We start from the raw sequence: 22,156 nt of genomic DNA on the forward strand, positions 1-22,156 counted from the left end.
TAAAATTGCATCTGCAAAGATCGTTTAACGCAAGTTGCAGTATTTGACTTGAAATTTAATCATGATATTACTAGAAAAGGAAAATTTCATGCTTCTATTTTCTTCATTACTTATTTGCAAACCTATATTATTTTCTCGTATTTTCTAACGTGTAGGGAGGTCATTAGACTTTGACCGAAGTGGACATAATTTTGTGACAGAGGCGTCAATAGTCTTTATCAAAAATATTGTCGTGGTCATTTCACTTCGTTACACCATCACTAAGTAATTTCTGATATGATAATAATGTGTAAACGAGAAGATATTTTTAAAAAATATTTCAAAAATAATGACAGACCTGATAAGTGTTGCTATTTATTTCTCTAACATTCAGTACATTTCCACGACAATGGACAAATGATGCTCGTTTAACTGCGTGGCATATATCTATTACAAACACATCACCACCCGCTTGTATTGCAGCCGCACAAGTGCATGACGAATTATGTCCAGGATCAGCATCACACTTTTGAGTTTTTATTTGTACTTCCGCAAAATGTATCTTGTCTTTATACAAAAGGTAATGCTTAAATGGTTCAATATAAGACCATGGACAATCAAATGTATTTAACCAAGGGTCGTTCTGAACCGAACATATTTTTCCTCTCCATTCAAGATTTTGAGTTCCTCCCGAATACTTGATCTTAAAGACCAACCAAATTAGTATATATACGATTCGTACGCAAAACATAATGATAGTCAACGTCAGTTAATTTGAATTTAAATTCTCTGTCCATGTGCCCCTCACGACTTTTGGTTCGAATCTCTCCAGGGACTTTTAAATCTTTCATGTGAGGAAGCTATCTTAACGTGTAGGCGGTCGTTAAATCCAACTACTATCTTTGAAAACAACAAACAATATTAATTAACAGAACACAGAAAGCATAAGCGTTACGAAGAAAGAACAATACACGTTTTTGATATCAAAGTTCAGAAAATCAATAATGAGATTACTTTTAAAGAAGCGCTACCTGCCAAAGGAAGGTATCATCGCACTTGTTTGTGTTTTTTTTAGTTTACACGCCGTATATTTAAATTGTTTTAATAACAGTAGGCTCGAGTTGTAGAGAGACAGACACATTACGTACAAGATCACCGCTTCTCCTTTCAGCAATTTGCATTTTAATTGAATATTAGCATGATGATTGTAAATAAGATTATTGAATCATTAAAAATAAATTATCCACAGTTTTGCTTTCATAAACTGATAAAGTGCTAATATCTCCATAATAAAAATATTTTATAACTGATTAAAATCATGACGAGTGTATAAGTATTAATACTGTCTTTGATACACATATTTTAAACAATACTTGATTATTTTTAAAGTGTCAAAGGTACACCCACCATGCAGTTCATCTGTAATTCACCATGTGTACAGGGCGCATGGCACAGCAGATTATAAATTGACATGTGTTTTGATACATTGTTATTGCATGTCAGCTACTTGAAGTATGATGAAGTTAATAAGTTGCCATTATCGACTTGATATAAAGAAGTTACACATAATTTTAAGTTCGGGTTTTGCTATAATTTAAAACAAATTTGTGGCCATATCAGTTTGTTTAAAAAACATCTTTGATCTTTTTTTTTATCAATTCAGCATGATAGAAAACTTATTTAATTTTTTTCCTCTCTATTGCTACATTTTAATCCATTAAACAAGAAGAACCAAGCAACATATCATATAGAAATTTCATCATTGCGAGTAAATTTCTTTTTTACACTTCAAGTGTAATTCTTACATAAATAAAAGAATAGATATAAAAAAAACTTCATACCGTTACATGATCCAGAATGACATTTTCCCAAAATGGGTGTTTAGTATTTTTGGAAATTTGTAACTGTAAGGTAAATGTTTTGTCTGTTGGATATTGAAGTCGATCATTTGACACTGAAATGTTAATCGAGTAGGTGGTGAGTCTATTTAAAATTTTGTCGTAGCTGCAGTAGCTAACATTGTGTTGATGCATACAATCGTGTGAGGATGCGTTCTTCCAGCCAGTAATTCTACTTCCACATAGTTTCTGATTATCTAGGGAAGTCAAAGCAATGTCGTGACACTGAAAAGGATATGTATTTGTACAACTAGTTAATTGACTAGCACTATATGTGCAAAGTCAGAGAAAAGTAAAAACAGACACAAATAAGGCGATTGGTAGAACACCAATATATATTAAAGGTTTGGAAACTAGAAAATATTTGATGATATTCTTGTTCATTGTAGGATTACCAAAAGCACACAATATTCAAAAATGATATATGATTGCATCTACATGGCGCTGATTTTCTTCTTTAAGTCCATCATAATAAATGTGCATATCAATATTTTGAACGTTTGACAGAATGATATTGACATAGGTAAAATTATTACTGTATATTTAGAATTAGGATCAAACATTTCAATATCAACAAAACATGGTAAGATATCATCTGAGGAATTTATCCATTGTCTACACCCAAGAGGAATGGTTGGTTGTAGAATACTATCTGACGATCCGCTTGATAATGTTATCTGAGGTGTAAGAATCTGAAATAATAAGAAATGGTATAAGGTTTACTGGACTACATAATAAAAGTATTTCGATGTAAATAAATTCGAATTATATATTTCGTGTAATGTGTGTTTCAGCTTTTCAAGTGTTATGTAATAACCTTACTGTTTTGTCTAAAAATGATATTATTAACAGAGGAATAAGGCAGTTTGAATATTATGTAACTTCAAATAAGAGTTCAAATGTCACCTAAAACGTAACATTATGAAAGTTATAAAAATTATATTTTTGACAAAAAACAAAAATTAAAAAAATCACTCTGTTTGAAAAAAAACTAAAAGGTTAAAAAGATTTTTATTTACAAAAAAACAACAAAAAAAAAGATTTTTATTTTTATAGTTAAAGAATTTTTTTCATATAAAAATTTTTTTTCAATTTGATTAGTAAAAACGCCACATCCGCAAAAAATTAAAACACAACTGAAAAACATATCTAAAAAATTTTTTGTTGATTATACAGTTGGATAAAACAGAAAGATGGTAGTTTTTTTAAAAACCCGTCAGATTATATCATCTACTAATGGGGCATTGCTATGTCTGCAAAAGTAATCATCTTCATATAATTCTGAACATTTGTACAAAACATCCGGATATTATAGTAAATTTTAAGTGTACCCAATTTTCAATCAAACACACAAGAAAGTGTATATAAAACTGCAAATATCTCTTCACAAAGATATTTATATACTCTTTAGCTTAATATTTCACACCAATACAGAAAGTTTTGGCATTAGTCTACTGTTCCATTTTCAGCTATACTAGATACTATTAAAGATAGTGTGCAGTCATATATATCGTGAAGATCCCATCGGGTAAGCGGGTATGTAACAAGCACATATACAGACCTAAACCATCTGAACCTATGCGTGCATGTCAGTATAATATGTTTCTAATATTATAAAACAAAAACATAATCATCAACATCTAGCTTACAAGAGTGTCTCTGCAAAAGATAATTCTTCAATAGAAAGTTCATTAAAAAGTTTTATAAAAGTTTTCAGATCACCCAAAACCGTTCCAAAATCCGAGTTTGACCTAATTGAGTCTTCTTCTGCTAGGTTAAGAAGTGTTTGTTCTTTACAATTTTTGTGGTTGTTATTAAGATTAACGATATCTATTGCTGGTCCTTATTATCTGAATGTGTCGTTTATTCATTTTTAGGTTTAATCTATTCAATCTTACGTATAATAACATTTATCAGTGTGATTGTTTATCGCTGTTACAGTTATAGACTTTAAAACATAATTTTACCTTTACACCAGCGTAGAATATATCACTCATTTGAGGGCTTGTTTGATTCCCGGTAAAAGTACTTGATACTCTTACTGCGCACTGAATCTGGTAACAATTAATGAAAAATTATTCTGGTATAACAATTATGAAAATTAATATGGTTAATATTTTTCGAATTAATTCGATAACTAGAAGGGTTGTTTGTCACAAAATCATATGTCTCCCAAACAAGGTATATACGAGTACATAATGTTACGTTTTAGGTGACATTTTAACTCGTATATAGTACTGACAACTCCTGTAATTTTGTCAAAATCCTGCCAGCAGTTTTAACTGTGAAAGCCGGAATTTTTTTTTCATGTAAAGCTCTGACGGCCCATTTTGTGCAAGGAAGCGGAACATGCGGGCAATATGCACAACAATGAATGGTACTGATCACTCCTGTAAACATTCATTGAAATCCCACCAGCGGTTTGACCTGTGTAAACCGGATAAAAAAATATATTAATAGCTCTGGTGGCGATTCCGTGCAGGGAAGCGGAACATGTGGGCGATATGCACACCTAGGGATGGTACTGATCACTCCTGTCAACTTTCATTGAAATCCCACAAGCAGTTCAACCTGTGAAAGCCGGACATATTTTTTATTTTAAGCTCTGGTGGCCATTTTATGCAGAGGAGCAGATAGTGCCGACACATATGCCCCCTTTCTTGCCCTTGACTCACATAATTGGTAATTTTGTTACAGAAACTTGCCATAAATGGGTACATGGAAGTGTTCAATTATGGAAAAAAGAAAAATAATGAAGACTTTGTGATAAATAGTTTTCAAGATAATGAGATATTTAAGGCCCCTGTGACCTAGAACTTTGAACTAGTGACCAAAATCAATAGGGGTCATCGACTCTTCAAGATAATCAGCGGAAACCATTTTGACATTTAAGGTCTCTGTGACCTTAACCTTTGATCTAGTGACCCCAAAATCAAAAGGGGTCATTAACTAGTTATGCCCAATCACTATGTGAAATATTAAGACTTTGTGATGAATACTTTTCAAGATAATCAGCGGAAACCATGTTGTCTACCGACAGACAGACCGACGGACCGACAAACCGACGGACCGACAGACAAACAGACCGACAAAAGCAAAACAATATACCCCCTCTTCTTCGAAGGGGGCATAACTAGGGATGGTACTGGTCACGTCTGAGAAGTTTCATTGAAATCCCACCAGCAATTTAAGCTGTGCAAGCCGGACAAGATTTGTTATATTTTTAGCTTTGGTGGCCAGTTTGTGCAGCCAAGCGGTAAAGCAGTACGTGCGGGCGATATGTACAACTAGGGATGGTACTTATCTCTCCTGTCAACTTTCATTGACATCCTGCCAGCAATTTGACCTGTTAAAACCAGACAAGCTTTTTCTATTTATAGCTCTTGTGGCCATTTTATGAAGCTGAGCAAAAGAAATACTAGCGACATGCACAACTAGGGATGGTACTGATCACTTCTGGGAAGTTTCATTGGAATACCGCCAGCAGTTTGACTTGTGAAAGTCATACAAGATTTTTTCATTTTTAGCTCGGGTTGCCATTTTGTGCAGCCAAATTGAACGTGTAGACGATATGCACAAATAGGGATGGTACTGATCACTTCTGTGACTTTTCACTGAAATACCGCAAGCAGTGTGACCTGTGAAAGCCGGACAAGATTTTTCTAATTATAGTTCTTGCGGCCAGTTTGTGCAGCGAAGCGGAACGTACAGACGATATGCACAGCTAGGTTTTGAACTGATCACTCCTATGAGGTTTCATTGAAATCCTGCCAGCAGTTTGATTTGTGAAAGTCAGCTAAGCTGAATGCGGATGGAATGACAGACGTACGGACGGATAACGGGACAGTCAGACAGATAGACGGCGAAGGCAAAAACAATGTTTCTTCCCAATATTTTTGGAGACATAATAAAAAAATCTATTGGAAATTCATTTTAATCGTATTGTATTTTAAACACTAAAAGGTTGAAAACATTATGTGTCATTTAAGAAATTTCTAAAGACATGCAATACTTAACAATTCTTAAACATCTTTTTGAAATATTTTTAGAAAAAAAAACACTTGCGAAACAGGACCATTGTTAAAGATAACATTATCCTTCAAATGATATTGAAAACGGTGATCGTGTAAATATTTGTAAAGGCACATTTTACCTCAGAAACGAATACATATTTTCTTTTTAGAATGATTTTTTTATTAATCACTTTGAGCTAGTTGTTTATCACATGAAGAATGTGGTGTTAAACGTGACATTATTTGTCATTAAAGTAACAAAATGTAAACAAAGGAGTATTTTGACTTCCATACAAAATACCACATCTGATACCCGTATCTCATTGCCAAAAGGCAACAAAGGCATTAGGTGGTTGAGGTAATTTACCAACGAGAAACTTTCTTGAAACTATGAGAGAGCACCAAAGATAAAAAGCTTTTGGGAAATTAAAATAATTGCGTTTCTGAGGCATCAACGGACCTTTCAGTGTTTTGAACTTCACATACAAATGGTAAACCGTATCACACATTTATTTAAATAACGAAGTTGCTACGAGAATTTTGGATGCAACATACTTATTTTAACGTATTCATTTTTAATAGGCTAAATAATGTGTTGTATTTCAATATTTGGAAAATACAAATCATTTCTTTTGTAACTGACCGCTTGCATGTCGTGTTCCAGTTAATACATACAGATATTCCAAATTTGGATCCCAAGCTGCGAAAAGTCGTCTCATTAAGGTTTGTACCATCTACATCATCTATCTTCACTGGTGCAAATGTCTTCTCGAGTCGCCCATTAATAATCCTTTAAGATTACATATATGTTTAAAAAACAAGAATAAAGATCAACAAGGTAAAGCTAACGTTCACAGGACGTAGCCCCGACACACCCAAGTAGGGCACCAAGAAGACACCCAACAAAACCCTGGAGTGGACATAAGGGCGGCAAAAGGAGAGAGAAGTCGCATTGCTTTAATAACATGATATTGATTATACAAATTCCCTAATACATCTTTATATTAATACGATATGATACAAATGCCACGTTTGAGAAAATATATGAAAAGCTTACTAGTTTATTTTCTTATGAGACTATCCTTATATAAATCAATAAGTATGGCAACAGGTTTGTTTTAACACTACAGTTCAACATTGAAGCTGGTATCTGGCTTCAATACTATAGACTAATCACTTTCTATTTTATTGACGAGTATGTAAAGATGATGCAAGTATCCGTTGTTCAATATAATTAAAGCGAACTTTGCATTATATACACCCGGGTCAACGAGAAATGTTTCAGTAGTGATAAACGGTATTATTTGCAGATGTATAAAGATGATTAAGTTTAAAGTGAATGTATTTGTTTGTTAACATCTATATTATCGTTTACAGTGTAACTTCTGAAAACCGAACACCTGTGGGACTAGCCAAAAAGTTCGGAATTTTAAAGTTTCCGGAATTCAGAAGTTCGGAATAATCTGAACAAAGTACAATTATTATACATGAACTGTTTTATAGTAAGACATGATGAAAAATATATGAAGATGATTAAATTGATAAAATAGCAAAATTATAGGACTTTTAGTATTTTAAATTTCATAATCACCTATAACTGAATTTGCTGATACAAGGGCAAAATGTTAATTTAGTATATTTCATATACATGTAGTACCTGCTATTTACCTGTATTTTTTTCATTTCATCACATTACTTTTTTCAATGTCTTAACCTTCACACTTTAAACAAGTGTTTGATATGCTTGACAGGTTGTAATTCTAATAGGTGTCAAGATAAATGGGTACTGTTAATTGGAAGATACTGACATTTTGAAGGTTTTTCAATTACAAGTATAATATTCCTCCACACCTTTTTTAATTTCCGGATTTTGGAAGTAAATTTTAATTGATTTAACCCAAATTTTACCAGAAAAAAGCTTGGAATTCAGAAATTAAAAGTTTCGTAATTCAGAGGTTTTGATTACAAAGAAAACAGAAGGAGAAATTTCGGGACCCTGAAAAATGTTGATTTTAGAAGTTCCGGAATTCAGAAGTTACACTGTATTTATAATTCTAAAATTATATTTATAAAGTTTATTTATATTTCTAAGAAATAAATGATAAGCTTATCAAACTATTACCAGCTGACTTCATAGTAATATGAAGTGTTTTCTGATGCGAAATTACATTTGAAGTCAAGTTCCGGTTCCAATCTTTGGTCTGTCAGTCTGTACATTAGTGCAACGCTTACCAGGATGTTACCAGGAATTGTGTAATTTGGTGCAGCTGCCTCCACTGAAATATATGACAATTTCAAACCAAGCACCAGTGTAAAGTAATAAACATAAAATATCGAGGGCTAAGACAATGAAAATTCTAAATATATGCAAATGTTTGTGAGTTAAAAGAAAATGTTATTGTTGATTTAAGTTAGATATTTAGATCAACGTGTAATCTTTAAACTTACCTGACAAAGAAGATGGTTCTGTAAAAAAGAGGATTTAAGAATAAGTATATGTTTTATAATATTTCACATAACATTTGTTTTATTACTTTCATTTCACATTTTTTATTCATATTATTTAGAAGGTTTAAAAAGTTTATGTATTTGTTAAGGTACCGTTGCCTTTACATTAAACCATTCTTAATTCCATAAAGAATATACATTAAGAATTCAAAATTTCTCTCTGATAGTTACAAAATGCAATTTTAAATTTAAAAAATGACCAGGAAAGTTGTCTAGTTAACTGAAATGTTTCTCCATGTATGATGTTTATAGTACAGTTTTCATATGTCTCATTTCATAAAAATATAAATTTTTTAACCAATTCATATCAAATATGTTCATACCAAAACAGTATGCACTTGTCCCATCAGTTGGAGTAAGATAATACTGAATTCCCTGTCTGCATTTGCGAACTTTTATGTTATAACGCTGTTTACAACTGTTGTCAAAATCAACTAAGCATGCAATGAGTGAATATTCTTTATCTTCGTCAAGTTTTCCAAGCTTGTCTAGAGGTGAAGTTAAAAAGAATGTGATTCTGCATTTCTGTGATTCCATGCAAATGTCACGGACAAAAACAATCGTTTATGTTAATGTATAGACATTAATTTGAAACAATTTCAGCTCTTACTAAACTTTATTAGAAATCTTTGAATGCTGCAGATCTTGTTGCTGTTATTCAATAAACGCCTGGGTGTAAACATGGTAAAATTTGTTTGGTCCTCTTGTTTTTACGCCGATTGTAACACATTGTTTGGTCATATATCGGTGGTCGATCCATCAAACCACTTTTCCTGGATAACTAACCAGTAATAACCGCATGAATACTAAAACAGGTCAGAGACAAATGACTACATGTTAGAAACAATATCCGAAAACAGTTCTCAATGAGAAATAACGCCTCGCCCGAGGGTCGAACCAACGACCCCTGAATAACATATCCGATAGTTTCCCTGTTTAGCTTAACAAACAGAAAAGAAATTAAGTATAAAGTCAAAGAATTGAGTTGCCACAAATATACAAATGATAAACTACCTTTGATATAAATCGGGTTTGCAGTTCCACAATGTGCGTATTTAGGTGACGTTCCATTAACAAGCGTGTAGTATCTAGCACTGTCCTTAGCCACGTACCACCCAGACGCAAGTGTAGAGTCGGATATAGAAGGCTCGGAAGACGATTTAATTACATACGAAGGCCCTCTTCTACTGACATCTGTTAGCACACGAACCTGACCGTTGCATGACGCCGCACAATGATATGTGAAGAAACCTAGTATGAAGAATGTCTAACCCTTTATGTTTCATACTGTTTGTTACGTTGATTGCTATTTACTCAAGCAACAATAACCAAACATTTATAGCTTCTTATTTTCAGTTGTTCTATAAAGAAATCTTACTAACATATTATTCATCGTGTCATGATATTAATGTAACCGTGTCAAACCTGACTGAAAATGTATTAATTGATTGTTTGTATGAGTAAAATTGAATACAAGTCAAAATTACATCAACCTGAAAGTGAGATTATTTGACAAATGTGTTTTTTTTTAAACTTGAAAAGGGAAGAGCACTGGAGAGCAATAAACATAAAGTTTGAAAGTGAAAATAATGGGCTCTGTTTGATTGGATATGTTCATGAGAGAGATGTCGGAAAGGACAACAGAAAAGGCAACATCTCTCACGTTAAGAAATACAAAATAAATTACTAAATAAAAAAAAAATGTGTTATATTGTAATATTGTAATCTAAATTATCAAATAACTTATATTCTTTGATACAAAATCAATGAAACCCTTCTCAGTTCAGTGGATGACTTATTGTTTTCTCAAACAAAACTGTATATTGTACAAAATTATGCTTACCAAATATAAGTAACATCGTCGTCTCAAGCTGCAACATTGTTGAATGCTTTAAATACACCACGTATATAGTCAAAATATACACTGCTTGTAATTTGCTCTAAATTTGTATACACTTTCTTAAAAACATTCTTAAATCATTACAAGTGTAGTCTTCACAACTATGCATGTATTGTGCCTGTATTTCTTTTTATATGTTTTTACTGGTATTGGTCAATTACGAAAGAACCCCATCTGATAAAAATGTCAGATAGACTTCCTCGTCAAAGGAACATAGATATTTTGAAATAAAGTATGAGATGAAATTGTAGTCCTAAGTACGTGGTTTGGTATGTAGGTAGCCCTTATCTATAGATAATACATGCACACGTGCTGCAATGAAAATGCGTATGAAAATAACCTTGAATTGCTCTTGAACGATTTGTTCTGATTTTACGCCGATTTTAAAGGTCATGTTTGTTTATTTGTTTTTTGTTGTTGGGGGTTTTTTTTTGGGGGGGGGGGGGATTTTTAGGGCGTCATCTTTCGTATCGGATTTATATCAAGGTAGTTGAGAACGTGACAACAAGGAAACACCACCGTCTTCCAATGTCTACTAGGGGACTCAGCTTGTTATTTGCGCGAATCCCCAACTACCTACTAGAAGGTAGTTGATAATTCGGATATTGCATATATTCCTCTTAAAATAGGAGTTTATTTCTGGAGCCAATGTAACGAGATAAGTATTTTCTTCAACATGTAAACACCCCCTTATTCCTACATATCATCTTATCTAATATTATAATTTTCATCTTTTTTTTAAATCTTAGAATTTTGTTTTTAAATATTACCTGTTACTACTTTCATTGATATGCATGTTTTATCATACTTTGAAAATGTTCAACATTTGAGGGTTTTTTTTTAATCATACAGAACAATACTTAATTTTTATATATGTTTCCAAAGTTCTGTTTTTATTTTGACATTGTATCCACTACTTAATTAGCAATTTTTCTCTTTCAGCAACAAAATTGTTGACACGTGAACTAATAATGAAATTCGCCACCTACATCAGCATTGCAAAAAGTACATTTTCTTTCATAAGAAGGTATCTCTGCCTGTTACATGCAAGATTATGTGGATCATCATTAGCCTTACAGTAGAAAAAATTCATCAAGATGTGGCTCCTCCTGAAAGAAAACACAAGTGTTGATATTTGATAAAAGTTCCAGTAACGTCATTCATTTTGGAGGTTTTACGTATCGGAATTGCATCCCAAATGATGAGAAAAAAGTTCGACGTTGCATTCTTCGATAAAAAAAACACACACACACAAAAACACACACCTGACCCTTTTCAGCTTTGTTTTGATCAATAACTCTACAACGGAAATGTCGATGGCTCTCATTTAAAAAGATCAGCAAAATGTGAAAGAGCCATTGTTTAGTAGGTGTGCAAGGTCCATTTGGAATGTCGGAACTGAAAGAGGCCTAAGCTGACACTTTCTAATCGTAACAAACTTTAAGATGCATAATTGTCTTAACTGGAAAATCCGATATTGCTTTCCCACTCCACCAAGTCTTCTGAAATTGTATAAAACCTAAGAAAACAATTGAGCTACTCCGACTTGTTATCCATTCGTATTTAATTGATTTTTTACAAGTCCTTAATGCTTACGATATAATGTAATTAGGTCCATAAGGTTATCACGATTTTCACGCTCTTGGTGATATAGCTAAACGTACCAAGACCAACCACCGGAGAATTCGGGGTAATATTTTTGCACATTACCCAAAAATGAATAATATTACTACCAATATTTTTAGAAACACGGCAAAGCACAGGTAAAAATCAAGTCATGTGTGAGATACATGCGACATTTCAAACGTTGTAGAAGGGCAAATAACTGTTTCAAACTTTCTAGTAAAATTAGACAGTGATTAACCCCCTTATAAACATACAAAGAGTTACTAAATTAGTACTGTCGTTATCAGTTCTCACTTCCCCTTGGAGCGTGCTCGTCGCTGAGGAGGCACAGGACATCGGCACTAGATTTGAAGACTTGTGATGGCGCAAAAGATCGAAACTTGTACTGCACACCAGCTGCCGATGTCCTGACTAATTCCGAGGGGAGTAACCCTATAAAGAAGGATAAGACGACGAGAATAGATAATTATGCTAGGGTGCTTCAAAATTAACTCTTTAAGAGCATGACTGGTGGAATGTCCGAAGTCCGTACCCGGTAGCGTAAGCAATATTGTGTGCCCTTACAGGCGGATGGACCCTCATTAGCATAGACTACAGACAGACAGACAGACTGTCGACTGTGTTCACAGGAAAACAGACCGACTGTTTCACGAGTTTGTTTGAAAAGACCGGGTTTTTTATTTTACTTTGTTCGGTATATACAAAAATATGTGGTTCAAATGAATTATTCTAGTCAGGTTGGTGTGATACCAAAATGGCTGAACAAGTCTTATATCATTAAAACAATTTATTTCAACATGTAAACATTTTTTTATATAAACATGTGTAACATAAGAAATAGAATCAACATTTGGAAGTTGGTGCTGGTGGCAGAGCATTGTTTGCAGCAAAATGTCTCAATCCTGAAAATAAAAGAAAAATAATATATGATAATAAAAAGAATATAAATGTTAAATTTTATATGAATCTGACAAACAAAACTTTATTTTCTCATCTGAAAGACAGTGCATCAACTGTGCACATGTTTTGCTATTTACAAAATAATGTCATAGTTCCAACATGCTCATTCTAGTGGATTAACGAGTTTTCTTGTGACGGGTCGAAACAATAAAAGTACGAAAACTGTGAAAAACGTCATCGATTGTAATTTTTGATTTCTCTCAAAACTATCACCTTTGTCCCGTCACACAAAATTAATTAACATTGCAAAAATTGGAAAGCATAGTGATACATGTACAATAATGATACGTTTTCGGAAAAACAAAATCGTTCTGAAAGTATCCACATGTTGTTAAAAGAAAAACGTATATACTTATAAAAGCAAATTACAGGCAAATTCGGTATCTAAATGTGCTTAAATGTATTGAATACGATGATCGTTATTTTTTAATCCCTAAAAGCTGTGCATACTTTTGTCCTACTTAAAGTGTAATATGGACAACTCATTCAGGCATATTGAGATGAAGGTCAAAATTTACCTGCTAGGGCCGACTGGAAACCAGCGTTGTAATCGCACGCGACTTCATTTTTCACATAATCGTCACGCCTGTCGTCATAGTTGTCACCATTGTCAGGACCGCCTACTAGACCACCCTTGAGGACGTTGGGGTTTGGGCCTGGATCACCTATGCTACACTGTGTTGTTGTTGTAGGACAAGAACTGCAGAAAATTCACATCTATATAGTCAAATTTAAAAACGCTAATAAAAATTGTGAAAATATCAATATAATGATGAAGATGGTCATTATGATAATGATGATGATGATGATGATAATGATGATAATAAAAATGGCGATGATAATGATGATGGCTGTGTAGATGATGAGTATGATGATGGTAATGATAATAATGATGTTTATCTTAAAATTATGCTGCTGATAATGATGATGACGACTATGCTGCTGCTGTTGCTGCTGATCAAGATGAAAATGGTGGTGATCAAGATGATGATGATGATGATGGTTATTATTATTATTATTATCACTATTATCATTATTATTATTAGTAGTAGTAGTAGTAGTAGTAGTAGTAGTAGTAGTAGTATTAGTATTAGTATTATAAGTATTATTATTAATATTATTAGTATTATAAGTATTATTATTTATTTTAATTATTATTAAAAATTTGTAGACTTAAACCCGTGCAATATCATGTGATGATTAACTCAGAGTTCGTATTTCCATGTTTGCAATATAAGAATGTTTTCCAAGCATGTATGACAATATTCTATAGCTCCAGTTTGTTATAAAAATAAATAATTAAAAAAACAATTCTAAACCTTCCTCTATGATGCGGATGTTGAGGGAACTTGGAACCAAAACCTATCTCATAACTCATATGATATTTATTGTCTCCAAGGAGATAGTTTATCTGACTCATGGCAAAGTTCTTGAAGGAATCCGGTTCGATACCTTCCTCAGCGGCTATAGCTGCGATAAACGCTGCGTTCGCTGGAAACAAAAACTATAATTTCGTCGAAAATAATTATTTTTTGTCAAAACGAAAATAATTATATTTTTTTCCAAACAAATTCTTAATGATATATAGGCTTTGAATTAACTAACAAATTAGATTACATTAGCTGATACAATAATTCTTAAACTTAATATATTTCATTTTATGAGGAAAAGGTACGTTATGCCATTTGTCGATTGGGTAAACCAATAAACATACATGTATTGCTTCAAGGTTTTAACCATTAAAACTCTTAATAAATTTTATGCATTATTGATGATTATGTTAACCCAATTGAAAAAATAATTATTTTTTAGATGAAAATAAAATATAACAGTTATTATTTGATATTATAACGGTAGAAGCGAGTCTTCCAGTTTCCCGCCCTGTTCCATAATTTAACAATTAGCTCTATAAACCATAGAAAAACACCTACAGAAAAATATACAAAATATACATCTATGACCCCTTACCAGCATATCTATTTGGTCCCCACTGGTCTCTCCAGGCAAGCCCACAAGGCGTGGTCTGAATACCTCCACCTGGCAAATAGCTCTTTACAAATGCCTCTATGTCTCTCTTATAGGTATCATCCTTTGTGGCTTCATACAACAACAACTAAAATCAAACGTAAGTTTTCTTGTTTCAATCAAGGATTACTGTATAGATGCGTGCCACCATATTGGAATTTCCACTAGAAGTGACGTCACAGTAGAGAACACTGTCACGTGTCACACACGTTCCAAAATATTTCAAATAGGTAGTGCAAAGTTTCGAAAGAATCCAGGAGCGGATTACAAACATGAATATATTGCCAATCATGTTGCTTCAATGGACCTTCTTGGTTGGGAAGGGGCGAGAGTAATTTCCACTGAACACGAGTTTGAAAGTTCAATCCCGAATGCAATAAAAAAACATACTATGTTAAAAAATGATTCAACATTATTGAAGTGCCGATCCAAAGAGGTTATCTATTTGTAAAGAGGTTCCTTCATCTATGGATAGTTGCTAGGAACTAGACCATGTTTCCTTATATGGTACTAGTGCTCGTCACCGGTCCGAAAAAAAAAAGGTTAAATAAGCATAAAACTTGTATCGTTATCAAATTATTATGAAAACAATTCGTTTTAATAAAACAATCTGCAAAAACTCTACGATTTGTTGGTCCTTAAAACTACACCTCTTCCCGATATATAAGTGTGCAAATGAGACTAGAAAGTATCTAATACATTACCATTAAAATATCTAACTGACAGTTTATAAACAAGTTTTCAAGGAAGGTTCAAGTTAAAAAAAATAGGCTCCTAAGTTAGGTACAGTAACTGGAAGTAACACGTATAATCGCAAGTAAGTGTACACATTGGATGTTAAAGGCACGCAAGATTGGGTAGAGTGTTTTCTGTGTAACGAGTATTTTTGAAAATAAAAAGGAAACATACAGCGGCACCAGAGTTGGCATCATTCCAAGCAAAGCCCCAAGGTGTTCCAGCAGGATACAGGGATTTGGCATCGGTCAGGTACTTGTCCTCTTGAGTTGCCTTGTACATCCACGCAGCCGCAGTGGCCACTTCATCCTTCTCTCCGCTCGAGCTAAAATGATAACAAACCTTAATATTAAGTTATGCAGTTCTGCATTTGTTTATGGTCCTTTATTAGAGAGATCATCAGACCTCTCCACAGTGTTAACAATGATTGCTAGCGGCATCCATTTTTGAGTATCAAATTTAAGATAGTGAATCTCATTTAAAGCCTAAAATCTTTAGAACCTTTAAACGAAAAAATTAACATCGAGTTGAACAAATTGGGAAAAGGAAAAATCGGAAAATATCATTTACTTTACATTTAACACTACGGACAGAGGCCCATTCATTTTTTTAATTCTTTAAACTGTGTAAACTTATAATTGTTTTCTGTTTACTACGTTATTAAGCCATTTTAACTGACAATAAAGTCATTCTAACGACTGACAATTAAACAAAAACAATCTTATTTTTGTTAGAAAAAAAACACAAAATATAAGTATTGCTGATAAGGGAAATCACTGAAAGCAAAATGCCATTTTACCTGTAGAATTGGGCTGCAGCATTGACGCACTGTGTGTAGATTCCTCGGTTGCTTTTTGTGAACGTGTACAAACTCTTAGCTGCAGTTAATAGCTTCGACGCAAAGGCCGTGTCTAGAATTTGTAAAAAGAAATGTTATCAAAATCAAAGTACTGAGAGCACTGATAATGCAATTGTTATCGAGACCAGGGTCGAGCAAGGTCAATAGTAATATTTTTTCCAGGATCCAATGAAAAAAGCATACAAACAAGAGATTAGAATATTCGATATAAACTTGATACTGGTTATACAAGTAAAATATGTGTAATATTTTAAATGTCATACAATGAAATTATTAAAAGAAATATTATAAAGGAAAAATCTTGTAAAATTCGTTTTGTCGCAGACGACATTGAATGGTGACTTTATGACTCATAATACCTTGACAAACATCTTTGAACACGAGATATCCGGCAGCCAGTGCAGACACCGTGTCACCTGCTACGTCACTTCCTTTACAGCTTGGCGTTACTTTGAACGCTGGACGTGCCATGTTCATGTTTTCGGGTCGACCCCAGAAAGAATGATCGCTGTTACCGTCACCAACCTGAACATTGAAAACATTTATGACTTTTGAAAATTCAAATCGCTTTTGATTTTGATGCTAATAATTAAAATCTTTATTAGTTTAATTTCCCGAATATATACATATGAATATATAGAATCTACATTTACAATTAATATCTTTTTTATATAAGAACGGAAAATTAAAACTTATAGAATTTTCTCCTTTTCAGTTTGTTTTTATAAAGCATCGAGTTTTGCACTATATCAAAAATATGACTGACAAATCAAAAATATAGATCTTATTATTTTGGCGGAAAACCAAAGATGTTAAAATGCGTTAAAATTAGGAAACTAATGACTGAATAGTGCTGTTTAAATGTGATGTTGAAGCTAACAAAACATAATTAAGTAGCAAAATATGTCGAGAAAGAACTTTATTGGATATCACGCCAATGTTTTTAATAGTTTCGCTCTTACATCAAATAAAATCCGGAAAAAATCATACATTCAAGGATTACTTGTCAAAATATTCATAAACCGTTTCATTACAACTACAAACGTAAAATATAAATATTTTAAATATTTTTTTTTTTAAATGAATGGCTTCTGAAAATCAGTCCCATAATCACGTATTTTTCCTGGACATAGTCGCTAATATATTGACAGTTAAAAACATTACCTGAACATATAAGGTGTTTTTGCTTGGAACCCAACATTTCAGGAAATATTCAAGCGGCCATTTTATCATATCGCAAGCCATGTCAAGTTGACCTGCAGCCTCGTATCCGTCCTTGAACTTTAGCATGCCCCATTCCAACACCCACGTGGAGAAAGCCATTGGAAGGTTAAACTTAACATGATCTCCGGCTGTAGAAAATATACATGTATGCACGAGTTAAAATTTACTATAACAAATTAATAAGATATTGTTTACTGAAGGAAGAAAAAATATAGTTTTTACATGACGGAACTAGATTTTCTTTTTCGGTATTTGATATCCTGTTTCTTTTTTCTTTTTTTTTTTTTTTCATTCGCTCTTTTTTTTTCTAAAGATAATCTCATACATTGCTACATTGCTAAAAGGTATCAATCTAAGATTCAAAGTTGCTAGACTTCACTTCATTACCGAGCTTAAATGAAAATGTTAGAACTAAAAACAAGTACAAAATGGACTTAAATCTAAGATAAAATGACAAGAAAATTCATTACACAAGATGGTGTACATCATCGCACGTTAAGTTATCACTTCAACTTATCAACTTATCATGTTCTGCTATATTTTCATTAATTTCATATCTAGTTCAGTCGGAAAGAATCGCAGTACTCTTTTACGAAATTATACACTAACGTTGCTTCAAGTGGAAAAATGGTGGATGGGGTGAGGGAGTAGATATTAGTATGCATTAAGTTGCTCTATCTGCAAGGTGTTCACAGGCTTATGGACACGTGATTTAATTACTAAGCCTATTGGCACCAAAAATCCTGAACTTTGTAAACACGTGACTTACCATCGTACCATCCTCCGCTAAGGTCATGACCCTGGTCATTATCGTTTACAGCGGAATCACCGCGCCATGGTATTGGATTGTTGGCGGGAAGTTTACCGGATCGCTGGGCATCGAAGAACAAAATTGACAGACCGAGGGCTTTGCCATAATCGTACTTCATAGCCGATCCTATATATTTAATAATAAATTTTACTCTTTAAAATATTTTCAGATATCATAGATCACTTCTTTTTACTGTGACGTCATATTTCTTACTTAAGCAATCAAACGCTAAAAGCCTGAGTCCATAGAATACAACATTTGCTCAGCCATTCAGGTTTTTCTTTTTGTTTATTTATTTATTTACATGTCTATTTGTTTTTTATTATTATCATCATCCTCCTCATCATCATCATTATTATTATTTTAGATGTATAATGAAAGAAAGTTTAAATTTGTTTACCTCCGGTAGAAGAACTTCCGGGAGTTATTGGGTTACCAGTATGAGCTGCAGGTGGCTGGGTATTTGCCTGATTAGGTGCCTGTGTTGCTGAGCCAGTGGTACCACTTCCGGTACCACCTGTGCCAATTGTGCCTGAACTGGAACCTGCTCCGGCTCCTGTAAGTAAGTAAACAGCGTTTGTTTTACTTTCACTTACATCTTTGTCGTAAATAATCATGAATAATATGTTTAACTGTAGCGTTTCGATGCGTTTTACGATGAACCATTTCTGATGAACCTCAAGTCTTACTTAACACGATACATCACGACTAAGATATCTTCAAATTTAATCAACTGCAAACTTCAAATTAAAGATCATTAAAAAAAAAACAGAAATACGTTTTTACATTGTATAATGTCTTATAACATCAGAGTTTCCACCCCTACCTTCAATAACGTAAGTTGATTGCGGTGCTTGATCCCCTGACATATGACCAATAAATTCTATTACTAAGTCTTCTCCAGGCTTCAGATCCGCGTCCCATGGCATGTTTTTCACGACCCATTCTGTGGGACTGTGTGATACGACAGTGGCTTTCCATATCTTAAAAAAATAGCAGCATAGTAATTATTATTGTAACAAAAGCGTTTGCCAAGTCATGTCTCAAACAATAGAAACTGAAATAATCCAGATTGATAAGAAATAATCTAGACTTAGGATATGTAATATGTATTCCAGACACGAATGTTTTGCATAGATCTTTGCAATTCCATGTTTGGCTTCGTAAAATAGTTTTGTATAAATCGGCAATTCCTTCCTGAAAGCAAAACTTGAAGATGAAAATGGCCATCCTAAATTCAAGTCGTTTGAAACCTTAAACTGTAACCGCCTGAAGTTTTCCATAAATAAAAATTGATATTAAATAAGTTCATATATTAGGTGAATGCTATAGCGGTCTTCCATATTCTAGTATCCTTCGTGATTATTGATCTCCGTCTTTTGGTCTTATGGTAATTTGTTCCTCGCTGCTTATTCATATATCGTGTGTGATAAGAAGTCGGTCTCTTGCGGGGAAATTGACAATTTCTGGTTAGTTATCCAGAAAAGCCGTTTTAATAGACCGACCACCGTAATATGACTAATATGTGCTGATATCGACGTACGTTTGTAAATACCAAACCAAACAAACAAACAGACGCGAATACTTTGTGTTTTTACATAGTATTTAATACATGCGTCGGTGGACTTCCATACATTCAAAAACTGCACTACAAGAATAAATTTTATTTGCCTTATAATGATTCAAAACAAGGACAAGAAAAATGGAGATACTATATAAAGACAATTACATAATCAAGGTTATCTACAGTGTTTAAAATCGGACCCTGACATTCATAGAATAAGCTTGGGTCAAAAACTAAGACTTGCATTGACATAATAATTTCTTAAATGTCAAGTTCATATTAAAATCTTAGACATTTTTGGTGTGGATCGGACTCGGACCTCTTTCCTATACGGCCAACATTCTGTAGATCGATTTTATTTTTATTTTCGTGAATATCAATTCAAAAACCAGTTATACAAATCATCAATGTCTTATTTGATTTAGTTAAAAGCCCTACATATTTCAGCCATTCAAATACACGAAACAAAACTTATTGCTTGTATCTTGTTTATTTCAAAATTAAATCAAACTGGCTGTCCCCGGACAATTTAATTGAACGCTTATGTAATTTTGTTAAGAAACGAAAAGATGCGACAATTGCCGAAATTTGTTGAGAATTTACGAGTTTTTGCAATGTTTCCGTAATTTTCCGTTTACCTCGAGGCTATCAATGGGTTTATCAAATGTAAGGTGAGCCTTCCATCCGTGAACAGCATGGTCAGCATGAACTGTGAACGTTCCTTGAAATCCACCGTTCCATGAATTCAAAATGTTCACAGGTGCTCCGAGTGATGACGTCACGCAGACAAGCAGCAGAAGAGACAACATCTTTTGTCTGTGAAGAAGATGTAAATAAATTATCTGTACAGTAAATACTTATCCCTTACTCTTTGAAAATATCTTTAAATATGGATGGTTAAAAGCAACCATAGAAAAAACAGGTACATTATACCTACAAAAAGCGGTACCCGGTATTGTCTGTTCAAGCTACATACATCCAGATAAGCCAATATGTTTTCAAGACAGTCAGATTTGATATAAATGTACTAAGGTTTTAAGAAAAGTAAAAAGATTCAAGATTCAAGCAATAGTTAAGTTATTTGCGATTAATGACTAATTTTACTGTAAAGCACTGTATATCTACAGCGTGACTAACGCAGTATGGAATATTTTGGCATATTCTGGCTCTTTTTTCTTCTTTTTTTTTTGTTATTTACGTAAATTTTCTTTGTTTACTTCCTATTATTTTATTTTATGCACATTTTCAAAATGTTCATGGAAGTTTGCATGAATCTGGATGCATGCTTTATAACTATTATAATTGCTTTAAACAACCATAATATTATGACTGTTCTGACGATGATGATTTGAATGAAGACAATGTGATGTGTTGGTAATACAACGAATCGACACTAAGGTGTGGCGAGTCGTTATTAGGCGAATCGTCAGTGGTGTGAATCGTTATCAATTCTATTTGTTATGTTAGGTGGTAATTTACAATTGCACAAATATCGTACTGAAATGGGTACTTTACACCGAGTTTCACTAATAAAATGTAATTTTCTTTTCAGTACGGTTTGTACTGAACATAAACTCATGTCACTTCTTTCTTTCTTCTTTCTTTCTTCTTTCTTTCTTCTTTCTTTCTTCCTTTTTCATTTTCATAGTGGCTGACTTGTGATCCCATGTACAGCATTTCGTGCAAAGGCGTCAGAATAAGCAATTACATTAGAAAAAAATCAACAAAATAATAAATAATGCATATAGAAACGAGTCTCCACAAAGCTTGGATGTTGTCATATGCCCTCACAGTGTACATGTATGTGACTTAAATCACTTACCATGCAAAATTTGTTTTTATTACTTTTAAGTTAAATAATGCAACTATAATTGTATAATATAATATTATTTTTATTATTAAGAAATCGTAATTCATCTACAAGAAAAAGTTTAAGAGACACAAATGAACTTTATATTTACTCACGTCACAGTATTTTATTGTGGCACTAAACGATGATTCCCCCAAAACTTGTGCAGCTCACTTAGATAAGGCCTTACTTTATATAATTTCAT

At 33.2% G+C, this 22,156-nt stretch overlaps 2 protein-coding genes across 2 annotated transcripts in view; both read right to left on the bottom strand.

Moving 5' to 3' along the window:
- LOC132745655 (uncharacterized) overlaps positions 1 to 10,549 on the bottom strand; it is a 30,593-nt gene extending 20,044 nt beyond the window's left edge. The window contains exons 1-10 of the mRNA XM_060734603.1: positions 10,242 to 10,549; positions 9,413 to 9,649; positions 8,722 to 8,886; positions 8,339 to 8,356; positions 8,013 to 8,166; positions 6,566 to 6,680; positions 3,845 to 3,931; positions 2,414 to 2,569; positions 1,821 to 2,102; positions 338 to 682 (exon numbers count right to left, since the gene is read on the bottom strand). Coding sequence (XP_060590586.1) covers positions 338 to 682; positions 1,821 to 2,102; positions 2,414 to 2,569; positions 3,845 to 3,931; positions 6,566 to 6,680; positions 8,013 to 8,166; positions 8,339 to 8,356; positions 8,722 to 8,886; positions 9,413 to 9,649; positions 10,242 to 10,278 — 1,596 coding nt within the window. The 5' untranslated portion in view covers positions 10,279 to 10,549. The remainder of the gene's footprint in view (positions 1 to 337; positions 683 to 1,820; positions 2,103 to 2,413; positions 2,570 to 3,844; positions 3,932 to 6,565; positions 6,681 to 8,012; positions 8,167 to 8,338; positions 8,357 to 8,721; positions 8,887 to 9,412; positions 9,650 to 10,241) is intronic.
- Positions 10,550 to 12,701: 2,152 nt separating this feature from the next.
- LOC132745657 (endoglucanase E-4-like) lies at positions 12,702 to 22,156 on the bottom strand. Its single transcript, XM_060734604.1, has 13 exons — positions 22,068 to 22,156; positions 20,741 to 20,918; positions 19,365 to 19,521; positions 18,939 to 19,094; positions 18,497 to 18,664; positions 17,668 to 17,855; positions 16,863 to 17,028; positions 16,444 to 16,555; positions 15,819 to 15,969; positions 14,853 to 14,997; positions 14,204 to 14,375; positions 13,403 to 13,584; positions 12,702 to 12,826 (listed from the first exon to the last, which is right to left on the bottom strand). The coding sequence occupies exons 2-13, from the start codon at positions 20,909 to 20,911 to the stop codon at positions 12,768 to 12,770; spliced, it is 1,827 nt and encodes a 608-aa protein (XP_060590587.1). The 5' UTR covers positions 20,912 to 20,918; positions 22,068 to 22,156; the 3' UTR covers positions 12,702 to 12,767.

This window comes from Ruditapes philippinarum, unplaced genomic scaffold (assembly GCF_026571515.1).
Source record: "Ruditapes philippinarum isolate M1 unplaced genomic scaffold, ASM2657151v2 ctg102_1_1_1_1, whole genome shotgun sequence".
In the NCBI taxonomy this organism is placed as follows: domain Eukaryota; kingdom Metazoa; phylum Mollusca; class Bivalvia; order Venerida; family Veneridae; genus Ruditapes; species Ruditapes philippinarum.